The sequence below is a fragment of the Trichoderma harzianum genome, assembly GCF_003025095.1.
Source record: "Trichoderma harzianum CBS 226.95 unplaced genomic scaffold M431scaffold_16, whole genome shotgun sequence".
Lineage (NCBI taxonomy): Eukaryota > Fungi > Ascomycota > Sordariomycetes > Hypocreales > Hypocreaceae > Trichoderma > Trichoderma harzianum.
The window spans coordinates 440210-454471 of NW_020209264.1; the positions used below are offsets into that span (position 1 = coordinate 440210).

The 14262-nt window shown below is 47.4% G+C and overlaps 6 protein-coding genes across 6 annotated transcripts; 1 reads left to right on the plus strand and 5 right to left on the minus strand.

The window, feature by feature from the left end:
• Nucleotides 1-27: 27 nt before the first annotated feature.
• M431DRAFT_542338 (glycosyltransferase family 90 protein) lies at nt 28-2794 on the minus strand (the record flags this gene model as incomplete). The annotated part of the gene is made up of 3 exons (XM_024921122.1): nt 28-1976; nt 2017-2430; nt 2486-2794. The coding sequence occupies 3 exons, from the start codon at nt 2792-2794 to the stop codon at nt 180-182; spliced, it is 2520 nt and encodes an 839-aa protein (XP_024769533.1). The 3' UTR covers nt 28-179.
• A 500-nt stretch (nt 2795-3294) lies between these two features.
• M431DRAFT_9707 (hypothetical protein) lies at nt 3295-6218 on the minus strand (the record flags this gene model as incomplete). The annotated part of the gene is made up of 7 exons (XM_024924896.1): nt 3295-3305; nt 3359-3452; nt 3503-3684; nt 3758-4072; nt 4142-5088; nt 5147-5453; nt 5525-6218. 7 exons carry the CDS (start codon nt 6216-6218, stop codon nt 3295-3297), a joined length of 2550 nt encoding a protein of 849 aa, XP_024769534.1.
• Nucleotides 6219-7315: 1097 nt separating this feature from the next.
• M431DRAFT_512624 (hypothetical protein) lies at nt 7316-9058 on the minus strand. Its single transcript, XM_024919876.1, has one exon. The coding sequence runs from the start codon at nt 8673-8675 to the stop codon at nt 7410-7412; it is 1266 nt and encodes a 421-aa protein (XP_024769535.1). The 5' UTR covers nt 8676-9058; the 3' UTR covers nt 7316-7409.
• M431DRAFT_512625 (hypothetical protein) lies at nt 8983-9954 on the minus strand. Its single transcript, XM_024919877.1, has 2 exons — nt 9855-9954; nt 8983-9789 (listed from the first exon to the last, which is right to left on the minus strand). Exon 2 carries the CDS (start codon nt 9722-9724, stop codon nt 9221-9223), a length of 504 nt encoding a protein of 167 aa, XP_024769536.1. The 5' UTR covers nt 9725-9789; nt 9855-9954; the 3' UTR covers nt 8983-9220.
• A 179-nt stretch (nt 9955-10133) lies between these two features.
• On the minus strand, nt 10134-11513 carry M431DRAFT_512626 (hypothetical protein). Its single transcript, XM_024919878.1, has one exon. It carries the CDS (start codon nt 11164-11166, stop codon nt 10447-10449), a length of 720 nt encoding a protein of 239 aa, XP_024769537.1. The 5' UTR covers nt 11167-11513; the 3' UTR covers nt 10134-10446.
• Nucleotides 11514-11862: 349 nt separating this feature from the next.
• M431DRAFT_512628 (hypothetical protein) lies at nt 11863-14032 on the plus strand. Its single transcript, XM_024919879.1, has one exon. The coding sequence runs from the start codon at nt 12154-12156 to the stop codon at nt 13837-13839; it is 1686 nt and encodes a 561-aa protein (XP_024769538.1). The 5' UTR covers nt 11863-12153; the 3' UTR covers nt 13840-14032.
• Nucleotides 14033-14262: the final 230 nt, after the last annotated feature.

Below are 14262 nucleotides of genomic sequence, written 5' to 3' on the forward strand. Positions count from 1 at the left end.
CAGCGACATCCATGTCTGGAGGATTCATGAGATGGAACTAATTCTGTAACTTTGGCCATTCAACATTTAGGTTAATTTAATGAATTGAACTTTTGCTGTTATCTCCAATCAAAAGATTTATCCATCCCTGGCGTGCATGCAACGTATCGTTTCTTGGTATTCCGTATAACTCGTATTAACTAGTGGGTTGCAGGAAATCCTGCCTCTCTGCTCGGGTCCTGTAGCCTCGCCAACTCCAATAGCAGTCGATACATGTAGACTGCCATGTCCTTTTCTCTCAATGCCTTGAAAAACCAATCACGACCTTGCTCTGCAATTTCTCTAGCCCTGTTTTGTCCAGCCTCAGTTGATGTCAAATAAAACACCAGCTCTGGGAGCTCTTCCAAGCTTTGGCTAACTGGGATATAATGAACCCAGGGAACGAGACGATCGTCGTGCCATTCTCTGAGGAGCGTTTGCTTCATTGGTGCCGACTTTGATGCGAGCAGCTTGTAATAGCGACCACTAATGCCATTTCCATCGAGATCAAAGACTAGGCGTGACTTAAGTGCTTTGTCCTTATCTGCCCAGCCACCGACCTTGAAGAACCTCTTCTGATCTCTGCAATATTTCCTGTCGCATTGGAATATCCTGGTAAAGGCGACATCAAAGAGTCGACCGTTCAAAAACGTTGACGCAACGCGCTGGATTACGCCGCCAATCTCTCGCAAATAGTAATACTCTCGTCGCTCAATGTTTTGTGCCAGCTTCACAAATCTTTGCCTCTGGTAGTTAATCCAGTTTGCATCTGTGGCAAACCCGCCAGTCGTGGATCCAGCCCAGTAGAGGTTATTACGCTTTTCATCCCAGCCAACCTCTTTTGAGTCGTCGTAGATAAACTCTCCTTCAATGTACGCAGGGCTCGGGAGTAAAATGTCGCCCATTGTCGATGGCGAGCCGGTCGAGAGAGCTGGGACAAACCCCTCAACAAGTGAAAAGGACACGGGGCTCACGAAGAGGCCGTGCATATTGCGATACTCTGGGTGTTCACAGAGATCCATGGCGGAGGATTGGTCTGTAACAAATGGTAGATCAAACGCTTGCGATGAAGACTGTGTCTTTGCTTTCTTGCTTTTATCCCTGGACGTGCAGAATTTTGTAACCTCATCCCAAATAGGTTGATGGGACATGCTGGTGATGTTAAACTGCGGGTGGTTACGGGCCTCTTCTGCTCCCCACGTCGGGATTAATATCCGCGGCTCATCAAAATGATTCACCAGAAACTTGACGTCAGGAAGAGCGCCATTCAGTCCCTTGAACAGCGTATCGAGCAGAACCTTGAGATGTCTATCGAAAACTCGATAAGCATGTGCGCAGTCCGAGGTAGCAGATTCACCGTTGAAACTGCAGAACCACATTTCACTGTTTTGCGCGAAGTGAATCTGGCTCATAGTCTCAGTCACTGTTTTCCCGCTAAGTTTCCAAAATGGTGACACGGCGTGATAGATTGCGTCAAAATCGTCGATTATAGAGGATTCATGGTGAACTGCAAACTCATACCAAGCTTCGAAACCTGGGGGCGGTTCAGCATGGTATCGGAGCTGGTATTGTTCGACAGCCTCATTGTAAGACTTGGATTGGGTCTTGAGAAGACTCTTAAAGTTGGCCTTGCCGCCGCGTACAAGACTCTCGACGGGGTGCTCTCGTTCAGGGCCAAATATTTTCGCCGATTGTTGCGCATCGCGAATCATCCATAGATTGGATAAAAGTGGTATAAATGATGCGACGCCAAACAGCCATAACACAAGCCTGAATTTTGCTTGTTTCGGTAACAGAGCGACCAGTTGGCCGAGAGTGATTACGGAAATTAAACTGTAGGCCACAGCCTGAAAATCCGATGACTCATTTGTTGGATTAGTACTGAAAGAGATACTAAATGTGGTTATCAGAGGAGCAACAATCCAAGAAGCATCTCGAGCCTGAGCAATAGTTAATGACTAAAAGTTTGTTTCATCGCATGTCCACGAGGAAACCTACCACCTGTATAACAAAAAACCAAGACAAGGCCTTGATAAAAGCTAGGAAGAACGTCCTGATGATGCCAGTGGAGTTTAATCCAAAAAAGGCAATGTCGACGCCCGATATGAATAATAGAAGAACAGCAATGCGTACAGAAAGAGGGCGAATGGTATTCTCGAGGTTGATGGACGGAAAGATGGTAGATGTCCTACTTCTTGGCAATAGAGCAGTATAAAAAATGAAGAGAAACGTGCTTGGAATTATAGAGAATAAGAATGCCCAAATACTCCAATTTGAGAATGTGAGAACACCAAAAGAAGCAGCCAGAATGGCACCCCAGTTGGGGCTCACCAAAGGGGAAAATAAGCCAGCCGGTTTGGAAGCGGATCCAAGATAATTTTGAACCGCCAAGAGCAGAGGCGTCAGTGCAGGCTGTCGTCATTTAGTACGAGCTCAGTCATTCTTTGTATAATTGTGCTCTTCTTACCAAAAATTGGACCAAACCAGTTTCTGACCTGAAAAGTGAATAGACAGCAGCGCTCACGGCTACAATCCACAATGAGTATGGAGATGAAGATGTCCCCCTAGCCTTACCGGAGACTACTGGTCTCAACAGCGATTTAGGCTGTGGCTGGCTCAGGGACTTGATCAGGACCGGCAAAAAGGCCCAGCACAAGATCTCTGTGTCAAGTTCAGAGTCTTGGGAGGACAGCCATTGAGCCAGCGTAGCAAATAGCAGAGCTGCCCCGGCGTATCCAGCACTGGGCCCAGCATCGTCGGCCCTGGGAAGCCGCATGATGATGCTTGCCGTTGTGAGCTGTTGATACAATTTCCACGAGCGACCGTGAGGAAAATGGAGAACGTGGCATGGTGCCTGTACAGGGGGTCTAAGCCTCCCTTGAAAAGCTCCGGTTCGTATTTATTAGCACCGTGTTTAATGTGGCTGAGATCGTCGCGTCACGCTTACTTATTAGCGGATCCTTGGAATTTGCTGCGAGCCAAGTGGGAGGATTTGAGTGTCAGAAGAATAATGGTGATTCATACTTTTACGCTGAAGCTACGTTTGAGGTTTATGTTGATGATAATATGCAAAAGAGTTCCACGCAAGCTTTATTTGCGTAAACTTTGGATTAAGATGGAAAAATTGCAAAGTTAAAAAAGCAAGTTGAAGGCTTATTTCGCAAATGTTTCTGAGCCTATTATTTGATACAATCTCTATGTATGTATACTCTCATTAATGCAGCCATGATACAAGTACGACGAGCGCAGAGTGAAAGAAGTAATGGGAATATCCCACTAACTACCGCCTAAATATCATCATTAGCATCATATATTCCAACAAGTGACCACAGAAACTTACCACAGCCAGCTCCTCCTCCACATCCTCCTCCACCAGCTCCACCAGCACCACCAGCACCACCAGCAGTAACCCCAGCACCGCTTGATCCGCATATCTAAGAGATGGTTAGAACTGCAAACATGAATCCATCCGATTGGTACATACCCCTCCGTTGCCATTATTACATCCTCCAGCACCACCACAGGCGCCAGCTGCTATGCCTCCATTTCCGCAAGACCCAGCAGCACAGTTCCCCCACGCTCCTTGGCCGTTGTGAATCGTAGATGGATCCCATCCATAGTACATCCCGGGAGCAAACCACGGCGGGAAAGGATACGGGCCATACACTGATCATGGGTCAGTTTCCATGCAATAGTCGAACACCTGTAGATTTGAGATAATCGGCGGTAAGAGACTCACTAGTGTATTGAGCACCCCAAAGAGTAAAGTAGTCTTCTTTGGCAGGGAATTTCTGACCCTTCTTCTCTGCTCTCTTTGCCGCCTTTTGGTACTCTTGGTCTAGCCATTGGCGCTGTCGAGCACGCGCTCGTGCGGTGACTCTCCTTCGACCTGACGTTTCGATCGTCTTTACGGAATTATGGTAAGATATATGGGCGGATTTCTCTGGTGGACACGTTTCGGCCGTCTCAGACTTGTGAAAGGACTCTGATAATCTCGCATTGGACGAGATACCAAAAAGTCTGCCCACGGCCGATATCTGCGAGGAACGAATTGCTATCGTAGAGATCAAAGCATTAGCTTGGCATATCTTTCGTCTTGGAGCGAATGGATGGGCCGACTTACTTTCACAATACCAGCAGGTGCACTCGCTGTACACAGCGTCAAACATATCTTGATAAGTCTTTGTTGTCCATTCAAAGCATCTGCTAAGCTTGTCCTGGTCAATTTTGTCATCGTGGTCGATGAATTTTCCAGTCGTCGAAACTGTATAGTAGTAATAGTGTGAAGGGATAAGCTGATGCGTATGCCAAGCCAGATCAATATCCAGTGTCGGCACAACAACTTTGCCAGGATGCTTCTTCATGATCTGCAAGAAGCGGTCGTATTTCAGAATGAGCCGCGTCATGGTGTCCCGTGCAGTCGGGCTATGAAGCCAGTCTATCTTGACCATCTTTTCGACGAAGACACCCTGGCGCATAACAGCGGCGCAAAGATCAAGACCGAATGGAGAAAAGTTCTGCCAGTATCGGCTCATCATTTTGCGGATGCATATGCCAGCCCAGGTATGTATTTGATAGCGGGCAAACAAACCTGTCTCTGAATCTATGTTTCGGATCTTTTTGGGGGTCACCAGAATGTTTTGAATCATATCCCTCACTGCCTTTATATTTAATCGCTCGGGGGTCTTGTTTTCTTCTTCTTCTTTGTTCTTATCCTTTTTCTTTATCTTGTCTTTCTTAGCCTTGCTCTTGGACTTTTTGATGATGGGTGTCTGAGACGGCGGTTTGATCAGCTCGGCGATTTTGCTTCGTAACTCTCGTTTGATCATGCGGTTGGGGAATGTCCTATAATATCTCTCGCCCTTGGTTCCTTCAGGCACAACCTCAGGACGGCCGCTGCCCGGATCAAGGATGGTGCCTGGCATCGGCACATTTTGAACTAGAAGAGCGGACGCATCGGAAACGAATTTTGTTACTGATAGAAGCTCTTTATAGTTTTCATTTTGGCAATTAGGACACCTGTGGTTAAAGTTGCCATCGCCATAGCCATGACCGATCAGTCCAGTAAACCTGAGAATGTTAATGCGTGTTTTAATCGGCGGCATGGCATGAGCTGGGCTTGGCTTACTCGATATCTTTCACATCTTCCTTCATTCCGCATGTCGTCCACGGAATCTCATTCTTGCTTGGGCAGAAGGGACACTTGAGTATCTTCTCCATGTCGTCATCCTGATTTCGCCAGCGATGACCAGTTTTAGCAACCCAATTGATCTTCGCTTGGTGGGATACATTATAATTGAAGTCTGTGTCGATGGCTTTATGTATTAATTCCCATGGCATACCCGCAGGCCAAAAGGAGCCCATCCCGTGTCGTATTGAATCTTCAAGGAAAGCTCGAGGATTGAGCATGTGCGTATGAAGGACCATCAACACATCTGCCATAAAAGAGAACAGAAGGGATTAGCTCAACTAATTGTAAAACTCTTTGTAATTCTGTGTTTCTCACCTAAAGGTGGCAGCATATTCTCCTTCCATCTCAATCCACCGCGGTTTGTAAACGTTCTGTACTTGGGGTCATCAGGTGTTGCCATGTCCTTTTCAGTCAACATGTCAGTTTCCGCAAGAGAGTACCACCAATCTTCATATCGCTCAACTGCACGAGCAACAAACAACGCCCATCTCTTCTCGCGAATCCTAGCTTGACCGGCCAGTAGTACAGTTGCGGAATTGGTCTTTTCGAGCGCACGAATCATGGGCCAATCAGCATCAACGCGGTAGTCATCCAATGCCCATTTACCACGACTATTCCAGAGATTCCATAGTCCGTCGGTGTAGCCAATGTCATCTTTCATAGCTTGGATAGCATGGAGGAGCTTGAGATGAGCGAGGCAAGCATCCTCCGAAATACCAGATCTGACATTCTTATGGTCAAATGTGATCTTCTCAAAAGACAGATTCGTCAAAGCGGCATTGATGTCTTCTGACGCCTCGCCGGCATCGTCGTCATTCGTAGCCTTTGGTGTCTCGCCATTCGTAATATTAGGAATCTCGCCATTCGAAATGTTAGGGGTCTCGCCATTCGCGCCCTTGGAGGACTCAGGAGTGATCGAAGTACTCGCAAGATAAACAGGAGGTAAGTCAGAATACATGTAATCGCCACCAGAAGCCTGCGGCTCTGGCTGCAGCGGGGCGGTCTTCATCTTTGCTCAATGCTCCAATTCTCTTCTAGCGTTGCGCGCGATGAATCGACATGAGAAGGATCATAACCGCACGCGAGGCTGCGAAAAGGACGGCAATTTATTCACCCCCGGTTTTCCAACGCGAATGTGATGATAAATGTAAGGCGAAAGACGGCTAAACTTGAAAAGGCACCTATACCCGCTTGTCATCATCAACTGGGTCTGCGAGTGCAGGTACGGATTCAACATGCATGGCTCAGCTGAGCACTCTGATGAGAAATCAGGAAGTTTCCGAGATGCCCGGTTAAGCTGGTCAAATATCCTTTACACAGCCCATCTCGTTTCAGTTCGACAATTGATGTCGTTTACATGCTCTGGCGCAAGATGGGTCGACTTTCATACATGCGATGACCGCTGTCTGTAATCGTAATCGGGATTGGCGCCGGGATCGGTACCCGGTTGGAATAATCCTGGCGTTTGCCATTTGTTTGGCTTATTAAAGATGAGTTTAAACTTAAACGCTCCTCTCTGTGAAGGAATTGAGTGCTGATTTAGATCGGACAAGTGCGTCTAGCTTACATGTAGCGTTGCACGGAGACAAGCCCGCAAAATCATTCTAGAATGACGATGGTCTCAACTTAGATGACAGGTCATGGGACCGTTCCAAATCAGGCCTCTCCAATGAAACATGGCCTGTTTAAAGATTAGAGATGCCAGGTGCTAATGAGAATTGATCAAACGAGGCATGCTGTCTCTTGATCGGGGAATCTGCCCCCGCTCTTCGGACATGTCAATCCGCATGCGGAGGCAAGACATCGGTGCTCGCCTCACTTTGGGGGACAGACTATGGTTATCGTTATCATTATCACGCCAATAACATTCCAATCTATCTCGTGTATGCTGGAAAGCAAAAGTACGCGTCATTAGAAATGCCTGATACGAGGCTGATTTAACGGGATAACGGCACCCAACAACAAAAAACGCCTAGCCAATAATGAGGCGAAGCACTGGTGTAACAGCGGGAGAAGTTGAATGTGGTTTGCTGCCCATCTCGGTGTTTCTTCCGCTTCATGTTCCGCACTTGACAGCCTATTAATAGCACCAGTTCTTAAATGCTATGGTATTGCATACGATTGTACGTTCAACGAAATTAATACAGATTGTATGAGACTTAGACATTAAGCTACCTAAAGATGGATGATAGATGGAGCATTAATAATAAGCAATATCGGCGCCAACGTTAGTAAACCAATCCCGTTCCATGTAAAAGCCTCTGGCATCCTCAAAATCATAGAAAATATCATCATCGTCGAGACTATCATAAAAGTCCTCAATCGTTTCGAGCACTGGGGCTGCTTGTTTAGCGATTTGATGAGTCGGCTCCTTGGTCTTCTTCTTCTTCTTCTGATTCTTGCTGCCTTCTTTGGGCTTCCAAAAGTCTTCTCGCGCCTTATCCGCCCAATCCTTGAAGTGGTCTGGCTTCAGCAAGCACTGCAGCACAACCTCTCTGGCAGCTAGAACGTCTTCCATATTGCTGTGTATCCCGTCTCCGCTGCGTATTTGGATACCAAGGAACGTTTCACACAGTTCCTGAAGTCCCCACCGTCGGCGCGGTTTCTTATATTTCTTCCCCATCTTGTTAAAGACAGCCTCTGTTGCGAGTATTGCTGAGTCCACGACACGCATGTGGATTAAGCGAAGAACCTCAAAGTCAAATAGTATTGATTGTCCGACAAGGATTGTACTCTCGTCAATGTGCTTCCACAGCTCTTCGCGGGCAGCGGCCCAACCGTGCAAAGCATTTTGGTGTTCTACTGCCTCGCATATGATCGTAGCATCTATACCGTGAATCTTCGTTCTCCAGTCGGTGATCAGCCGAGGAGAGATAACTAATGAATCGATAAGGGTCTCTCCAGTCAAGAAGTCCATCACGTAGAGGCTGATCAGCTCATCGGATCCGTCGAATGCCTCTGCCATCTCACAATCAACCACAACAGCGCGCCGCTTGATGGTGGCAGGCTGAATCGGCGGGGTCTGTTGAAAGTCTGCTAGGCTTGGTCGTGGTTTTTCCTTCTTCCTTGTCGGTCCTTTCTCAACATCAAGTATATAGCCTTCCTTCTCAAGAATCTCTGCGGAATGACATTTAGCAGAGAGCTGATTGAAGATCTCATCTTGCTGTTGATGTGTAAGGCATGTGTAGGTGACGTCCCCAAATTGCAATTGTACGGGAGGCGGCGCCTCTGTTAAAGTCTCTTTGCTATCGGTGACTGATGCGCTTGCAGACTGTGATTGCTTTGCTTCTTCTTCGAGGTGGGCTGCTGATTTTGCATGGTCTGCTAAAGCACTGGCGCTGTTAAACCATCGCAAGCACACTCGGCAACATTGATTCGCATTATGACCAGTCTCCAGCGCATGGCTGATTATGCGAGGTCTAGTTTTAAATTTCTTTTTGCAAACCCCGCAAGGAAATGGTGCCATCGTATGTTGTCGATAACAGGATTTTTTTGCTTCAAACAGTATGAAGAGAAGAGGAGTTTCCGAATGTGGTGAAGAATTCTGCGCGATCTATCGCGTGCTATGAGTTCTGACTGGTTGAAGAGGGGAGGGGAAATGCATGCAGGTCAGTCAGTTCGGCTGAGGATTATATAGGAAGGACTCAGGCACACACACATCGCAGCTGCCAACAGTTGGCTGTTCCTCGCAAGAGACTGTCCAGTGTTCATCAGCCACGTAACTACAATTAATTACTCTGTCTAAGCGCCGTGATTGGCATTTGTTGTGGGATTGTCGCAGCTGGACCTATAAGAGACTGTGTATGGGGGAGGCCTACAAGACCGCTTATGCGACCCCAGCTTCATGCCTAAAGGCTGTGAGCAAGGCGCTTTTTATTGAGGGTACAGTATGCTACCAACCATCTTGTAAAATCAACCTGGCCATAGGTACATTGTGAGATGGAACAGAAATGTTGGGAAGGGATGATTGAGGGAAGCATCCATCACAGCTCTTGAAACATTGAGCCCTGATTAATCCACCTTCACAAATTGCCATAGAGTCGTTACATGCTGTCGCAACACCACATTGTCCGAGCCTGGCAACACGCACACCTTCTTTAGTGTGTGCCACCAGTGTGGCATCAGCAACTCGTAGCCTCCCTCCGGATGCTTCCTCACTGTCATGAACTCCCAGGGGAGATGATGAAATGTTGCCGAGTGCAATTTCTCCTGGTTATTATGGCCCATGAATCTGCCGGAATGGATATTAACAAAGCCAAAGTACCCATTCTTTTCCACACAGAGCCATGTTTGCTGCTTGACTGCGTCGCGGTCTTTGTCGTAGACGTAGAGATCGCCCGCATTATTTGAGCAAATCACTCGGTTGGTGTCATTCATAAAGATGTTGTACTTGTTACCTGGCCAAGGCACTGCGTATCGGCGACCGTCCCAGATTTCACCCAAGACAGTTTGTTCAGACGTTTCCGGCGTGAATTGGGTAAATGCAGTGGACGAGTCATCTGTCAATTTCTCCATGATGGTATTTTGATGCGTCGTTTGTATGGATTTGCAGGATTCGGTACGTGTTAATTGTCGAGAGCCTATCATAAAGCGTGGATAAGTCAGCTATTATTCATATACTGAAATAAAGAAGAATAGTACTCGCCTGGATGTAGCGTTGGGTCAGAAAAAGTCTGTCAGCTATTTTCAGGATGTGAAAAAAAAAAAGAGATGCAAGAATGGAAATGGGAGCAAACAGAAAGATGTTGGGAATTCATTGGGGCGACCCGAGACATGTGTTTCCATGGGTACAAGTACTGTACTAAGTACATCTTGCAAATCTAACGTCATTCGAGCATTACGGCCTCCTGCATAAAGATAGGTATTTGTTAAACAATTTGCTCCTTGGCTGTAGGCTATGCTACACGAAAACCTACATTTATTCCTGACTGGCGAAAATGAGACACCAACATGTTAGAAAGCTTCTGAATTGCCTGCCTATAGAGAATATCACTGGCGAATATGACCCACATTTTCGATCTCATTCTTTTATCTTTTCCTTGTAGATTGCAATTTCCTTCCTCTCTTCATAAGAAGACATTTGCTATTGGTTACATGATGACATTATTGAGTCGCTATTATTAAAGATAGAAACTTGAGCCTAGGTTTCGAGTAGACTGAAAACCAAGGCTATGTACTGATACGGATAGGACTAGTCTAGATGTAATATGTGCGTTAAAATGATCAATGATGCCGCATTAGCTCTCTGCTTTTGTTATGCCTTCACTATCCGTCTGTAATGTTGCCTGGATAAAGTCGTCACTAGTGGGCAACTCCGTGTGTATGATCCGAATGGCGGCAATTGCAAGCTCTGCTTCGCCATCCGTCTGCAGTTCAAGGAGATGCCCACCTTGGCGTCTATCTGCAGAAATAAAGTGTAGGTGGTCTCCGGCAACGCTGATGCCCTGCATATACGAAGGAGAACGGAATCCCACAATCGATCCTTGGACGTCCTCAAATGAATGCGCTACTTGGGATTCTGCCAACTTCGAAAGCTTCTCGCCGGGGTGCTGCTGGCCACCGACTGTCCGGACCACAACAGCTTTAAATTTGCCTTCCAGTCTTATAGACGAGAAAATGTTTTTCGCTTGTGGCATAAGATCTGTAAGCAATTTTCCAAAGTCTCCCTTGCTCTTCACCGTCACCTTTGTTGATAAAGTTGGGCGGAAATGCGTAACCATGGCGAAAGGTGTTACGGTCGTGTTTAGCTGGTCACGGCCGAACGAGGTCACCGAGCCATCAGCCTTCATCTGGTAAATGACACCATCAAGAACAATCATTTCGCCAACCATGTGTCGAAACGTGCCGAGGCCAAAATCTCCGCGGGGGAGGAGGTCTGATAGAGGAAGGCCACTCTCCGCTACACCGTCCATCAACGCCGTGACGATGGAATACTGGAACAATTCGTTTGGTGCCATCTTTGTATGCGACTGATGTGATAGAGAGGAAGTATATTCCGCGAGTTGCCACGTGGAATACACGAGCGAGGTGAATGCCTGTACCGGTGGCGTCTCCAACTAAGCTGTCCAGTTATGGAACTAACGACGAGAGCTGAGTTTTGCCGTCTGTTGGATGATGGAAACTGACGCTCCTCATCCTATATATCTGCGCTTTACCGTGAATGAATATGTGAGTGCTCGCTTAAAATCGGCTTCTCTCTTGATGAACGGCTATACATTCGTGAGGCCGATAAATCGGAGCGAAACGGGGAGCTTGTTTCTGATGGGGCAAAGTTTTACTATGACAGACGGCGGCCCCTCTTAAAAAGCATGGAAGCTTGGCATTTCAGCGTTCCGCGTTCCGAAATCCTGGGCATAATGTCGTCATGGATGAATTGAATCGGATCTCTTTGCCGGTTTCTCAACTGCATGGCATATTGCCCGACATATTTAAACTACAGTCAACTATTGTCTCTATCTTGAAGTGCTTATCCTCCGATGCTCCGAGCAGCGGTTTCGGACCCGAGTAAGATAGCCGACCTGCCTACTGGTGAGATATTTTCATCGCTAACCCAACGGGAATAGTCAACAACTAAGGCGTGACGTCAAGCCAGATACGACGTACGGCAATTGGCGTCGTAAACATTGAAGTTATCACAATTGGCTCGGTACGCCCGGCAACGGTTCCGAAAAACATCATCTTCCAGCTTCTCTTGGTTCTCCGATGTTACGCTATTGGCGGCCATTCACAGGGTTTTGAGTCACCGAACTAATTGTTTGAGAAGAGCATCACAGGGTGATGCATTGCCGTGAGAGTACATACATATATTGACCCTCTCGCCGTTCCAACGTTGATGACAATTCTGAGCAATCATCGCGTATAAGCCTCTGCAGCAGGCCCCAAATAAAAATCATCTGGACACACAAACTACCAGACTTACTCAATTCATTTCACTCTGCTTCAAGATGACGGAAACCGTTCGAGTTGTGGTCGACTCTCTCATCGCTGCTGGAGTAGAGTACGTCTTTGGTGTTCCCGGAGCCAAGATCGATTCCCTCTTCAATGAGCTGCTCGACCACCCAAAGATCAAGCTGGTTGTCTGCCGCCACGAGCAAAATGCTGCGTTCATGGCAGCAGCTGTAGGGAGGCTGACTGGTCGACCAGGTGTCTGTATTGCCACCTCGGGACCAGGCACGAGCAACTTGGTGACGGGATTAGTGACAGCCAACGACGAAGGATACCCAGTCGTCGCCATCGTTGGGAGTGTCAAGCGAGCACAGGCATTGAAGCGCACGCATCAGAGTCTTCGAGGCGTTGAGCTTCTCACGCCAGTCACCAAGAAATCTGCCGCAGCAGTTGTCGAGAATCAGATTGCTGAAATCATACTTGACGCTTTCCGAGCTGCCAGCTCGTTCCCGCGAGGAGCAACATCTGTGACTCTACCTGCCGACATCATGCTAGCATCAGTGAGCAAAACGACTGTAGCGGCGTTCCCATCCTCAGCCTACCTCCCTCCCAGCTATGGCACCGCTGCGGATGAGGTCCTCGATCAAGCTGCAGCTCGAATCAGCGCTGCCAAAGCTCCTGTCTTGTTCTTGGGGCAACGGGCAATTGACGAAGACATCGTTGCAAGCATCCACAAGTTTCTTCGAAAACATCCGGTTCCTGTCATTGAGACGTTTCAAGCAGCAGGCGCCATCTCCAAAGAGCTCAAGCACCTCTTTTACGGCCGCGTGGGGTTGTTTCACAACCAACCAGGCGACAAGCTCCTTGGCGAAGCAGACTTGGTTGTCACCATTGGCTATGATCAGGCTGAATACGATGCCGACCAGTGGAATACAGACTGTCGCCTGGACATATTGCACTTGGATTTCGTTCAAGCAGACCATGTAGAATGCTACTCGCCGAAGTTAGAGGTCATTGGATCGCTGACTGCAAACATTGACGCCATTGCTGATCGAGTCACTGAGGTGGCTCGATTGCAAGATACAGCCGCCGGCAAGAGGATTGTCGCAGAGCAGCAGGATTGGCAGTCTTCCGAAGCTGCACTTGCGAAAACCGATGGCCCAGTCCAACCTTTGTACTTTATTCGTCTATTACAAAGCTTGATCGATGAGGAGACTGTCGTAACCTGCGACGTTGGCAGTATATATGTCTACTTCTCACGCTATTTTTACTCTTACAAGCCAAAAACCTTTTTGACCTCAAATGTCCAGCAGACTCTAGGAGTTGGTCTTCCCTGGGCCATCGGCGCGTCATTATGCCAGAAGCCAACGCCATGCTCTAAAAAGGTAGTAAGCATTAGTGGCGATGGCGGATTCATGTTCAGTTCACAAGAGCTGTCCACGGCCGTGCAACTTGGATGCAATATTACGCACTTTATATGGAACGACGGCAAGTACAACATGGTTGAATTCCAAGAGGTGGACAAATATGGGCGAAGTGCTGGCATCGACCTCGGCGGCGTTGATTTTGTCAAGTTTGCCGAGTCCTTTGGGGCCAAGGGGCTTCGCGCCAACAACTCGAAAGAACTGGATGATGTGGTTAAAGAAGCCTTGAGCTATGACGGAGTCTGCATTGTCGATGTGACAATTGACTACTCAAAGAATCACGACTTGATGAAGCAGATTACCGCAGAGAATGTTAACTAAGCATGCATACCGGGTTACTGGGCAGAGACAAGGGCAGAAACAACATACACATTTTCGGTTGTATTTAGTGCATGAGTTTTAAAATATGGGAAAGTCTATAACAAAAAGTCTCTTCAAAGGATATAGTGCTGCAGAAGTACGCGATCTTCCCGAAAAATTGAATTGTCATAGACTTATGGGATGGGCGTCAGATAGCTCCGGAGCATCTTGGATTTAGCGCGTTACCACTACGCAATGGACACATCTGTTCATAGAGACCATCGCTTAATATTCCGAAGCTTATGGCGATAGGTAAATTGACCTTATTACGGCCTTATTACTGCATGGCGAACTACACGGGCTAAGCGTGCAAATATGTAATGATGATGTATTCAAAATTTGCCGGCAGCAAAAATAATTTTACGTGATTGGTGATATTCGAGG

Excerpts from the sequence above, each read along its gene's own strand:
- M431DRAFT_512624 (XM_024919876.1), bottom strand. The coding sequence starts at position 8,675 with ATGGCACCATTTCCTTGCGGGGTTTGCAAAAAGAAATTTAAAACTAGA.
- M431DRAFT_512626 (XM_024919878.1), bottom strand. The coding sequence starts at position 11,166 with ATGGCACCAAACGAATTGTTCCAGTATTCCATCGTCACGGCGTTGATG.
- M431DRAFT_512625 (XM_024919877.1), bottom strand. The coding sequence starts at position 9,724 with ATGGAGAAATTGACAGATGACTCGTCCACTGCATTTACCCAATTCACG.
- M431DRAFT_512628 (XM_024919879.1), top strand. The coding sequence starts at position 12,154 with ATGACGGAAACCGTTCGAGTTGTGGTCGACTCTCTCATCGCTGCTGGA.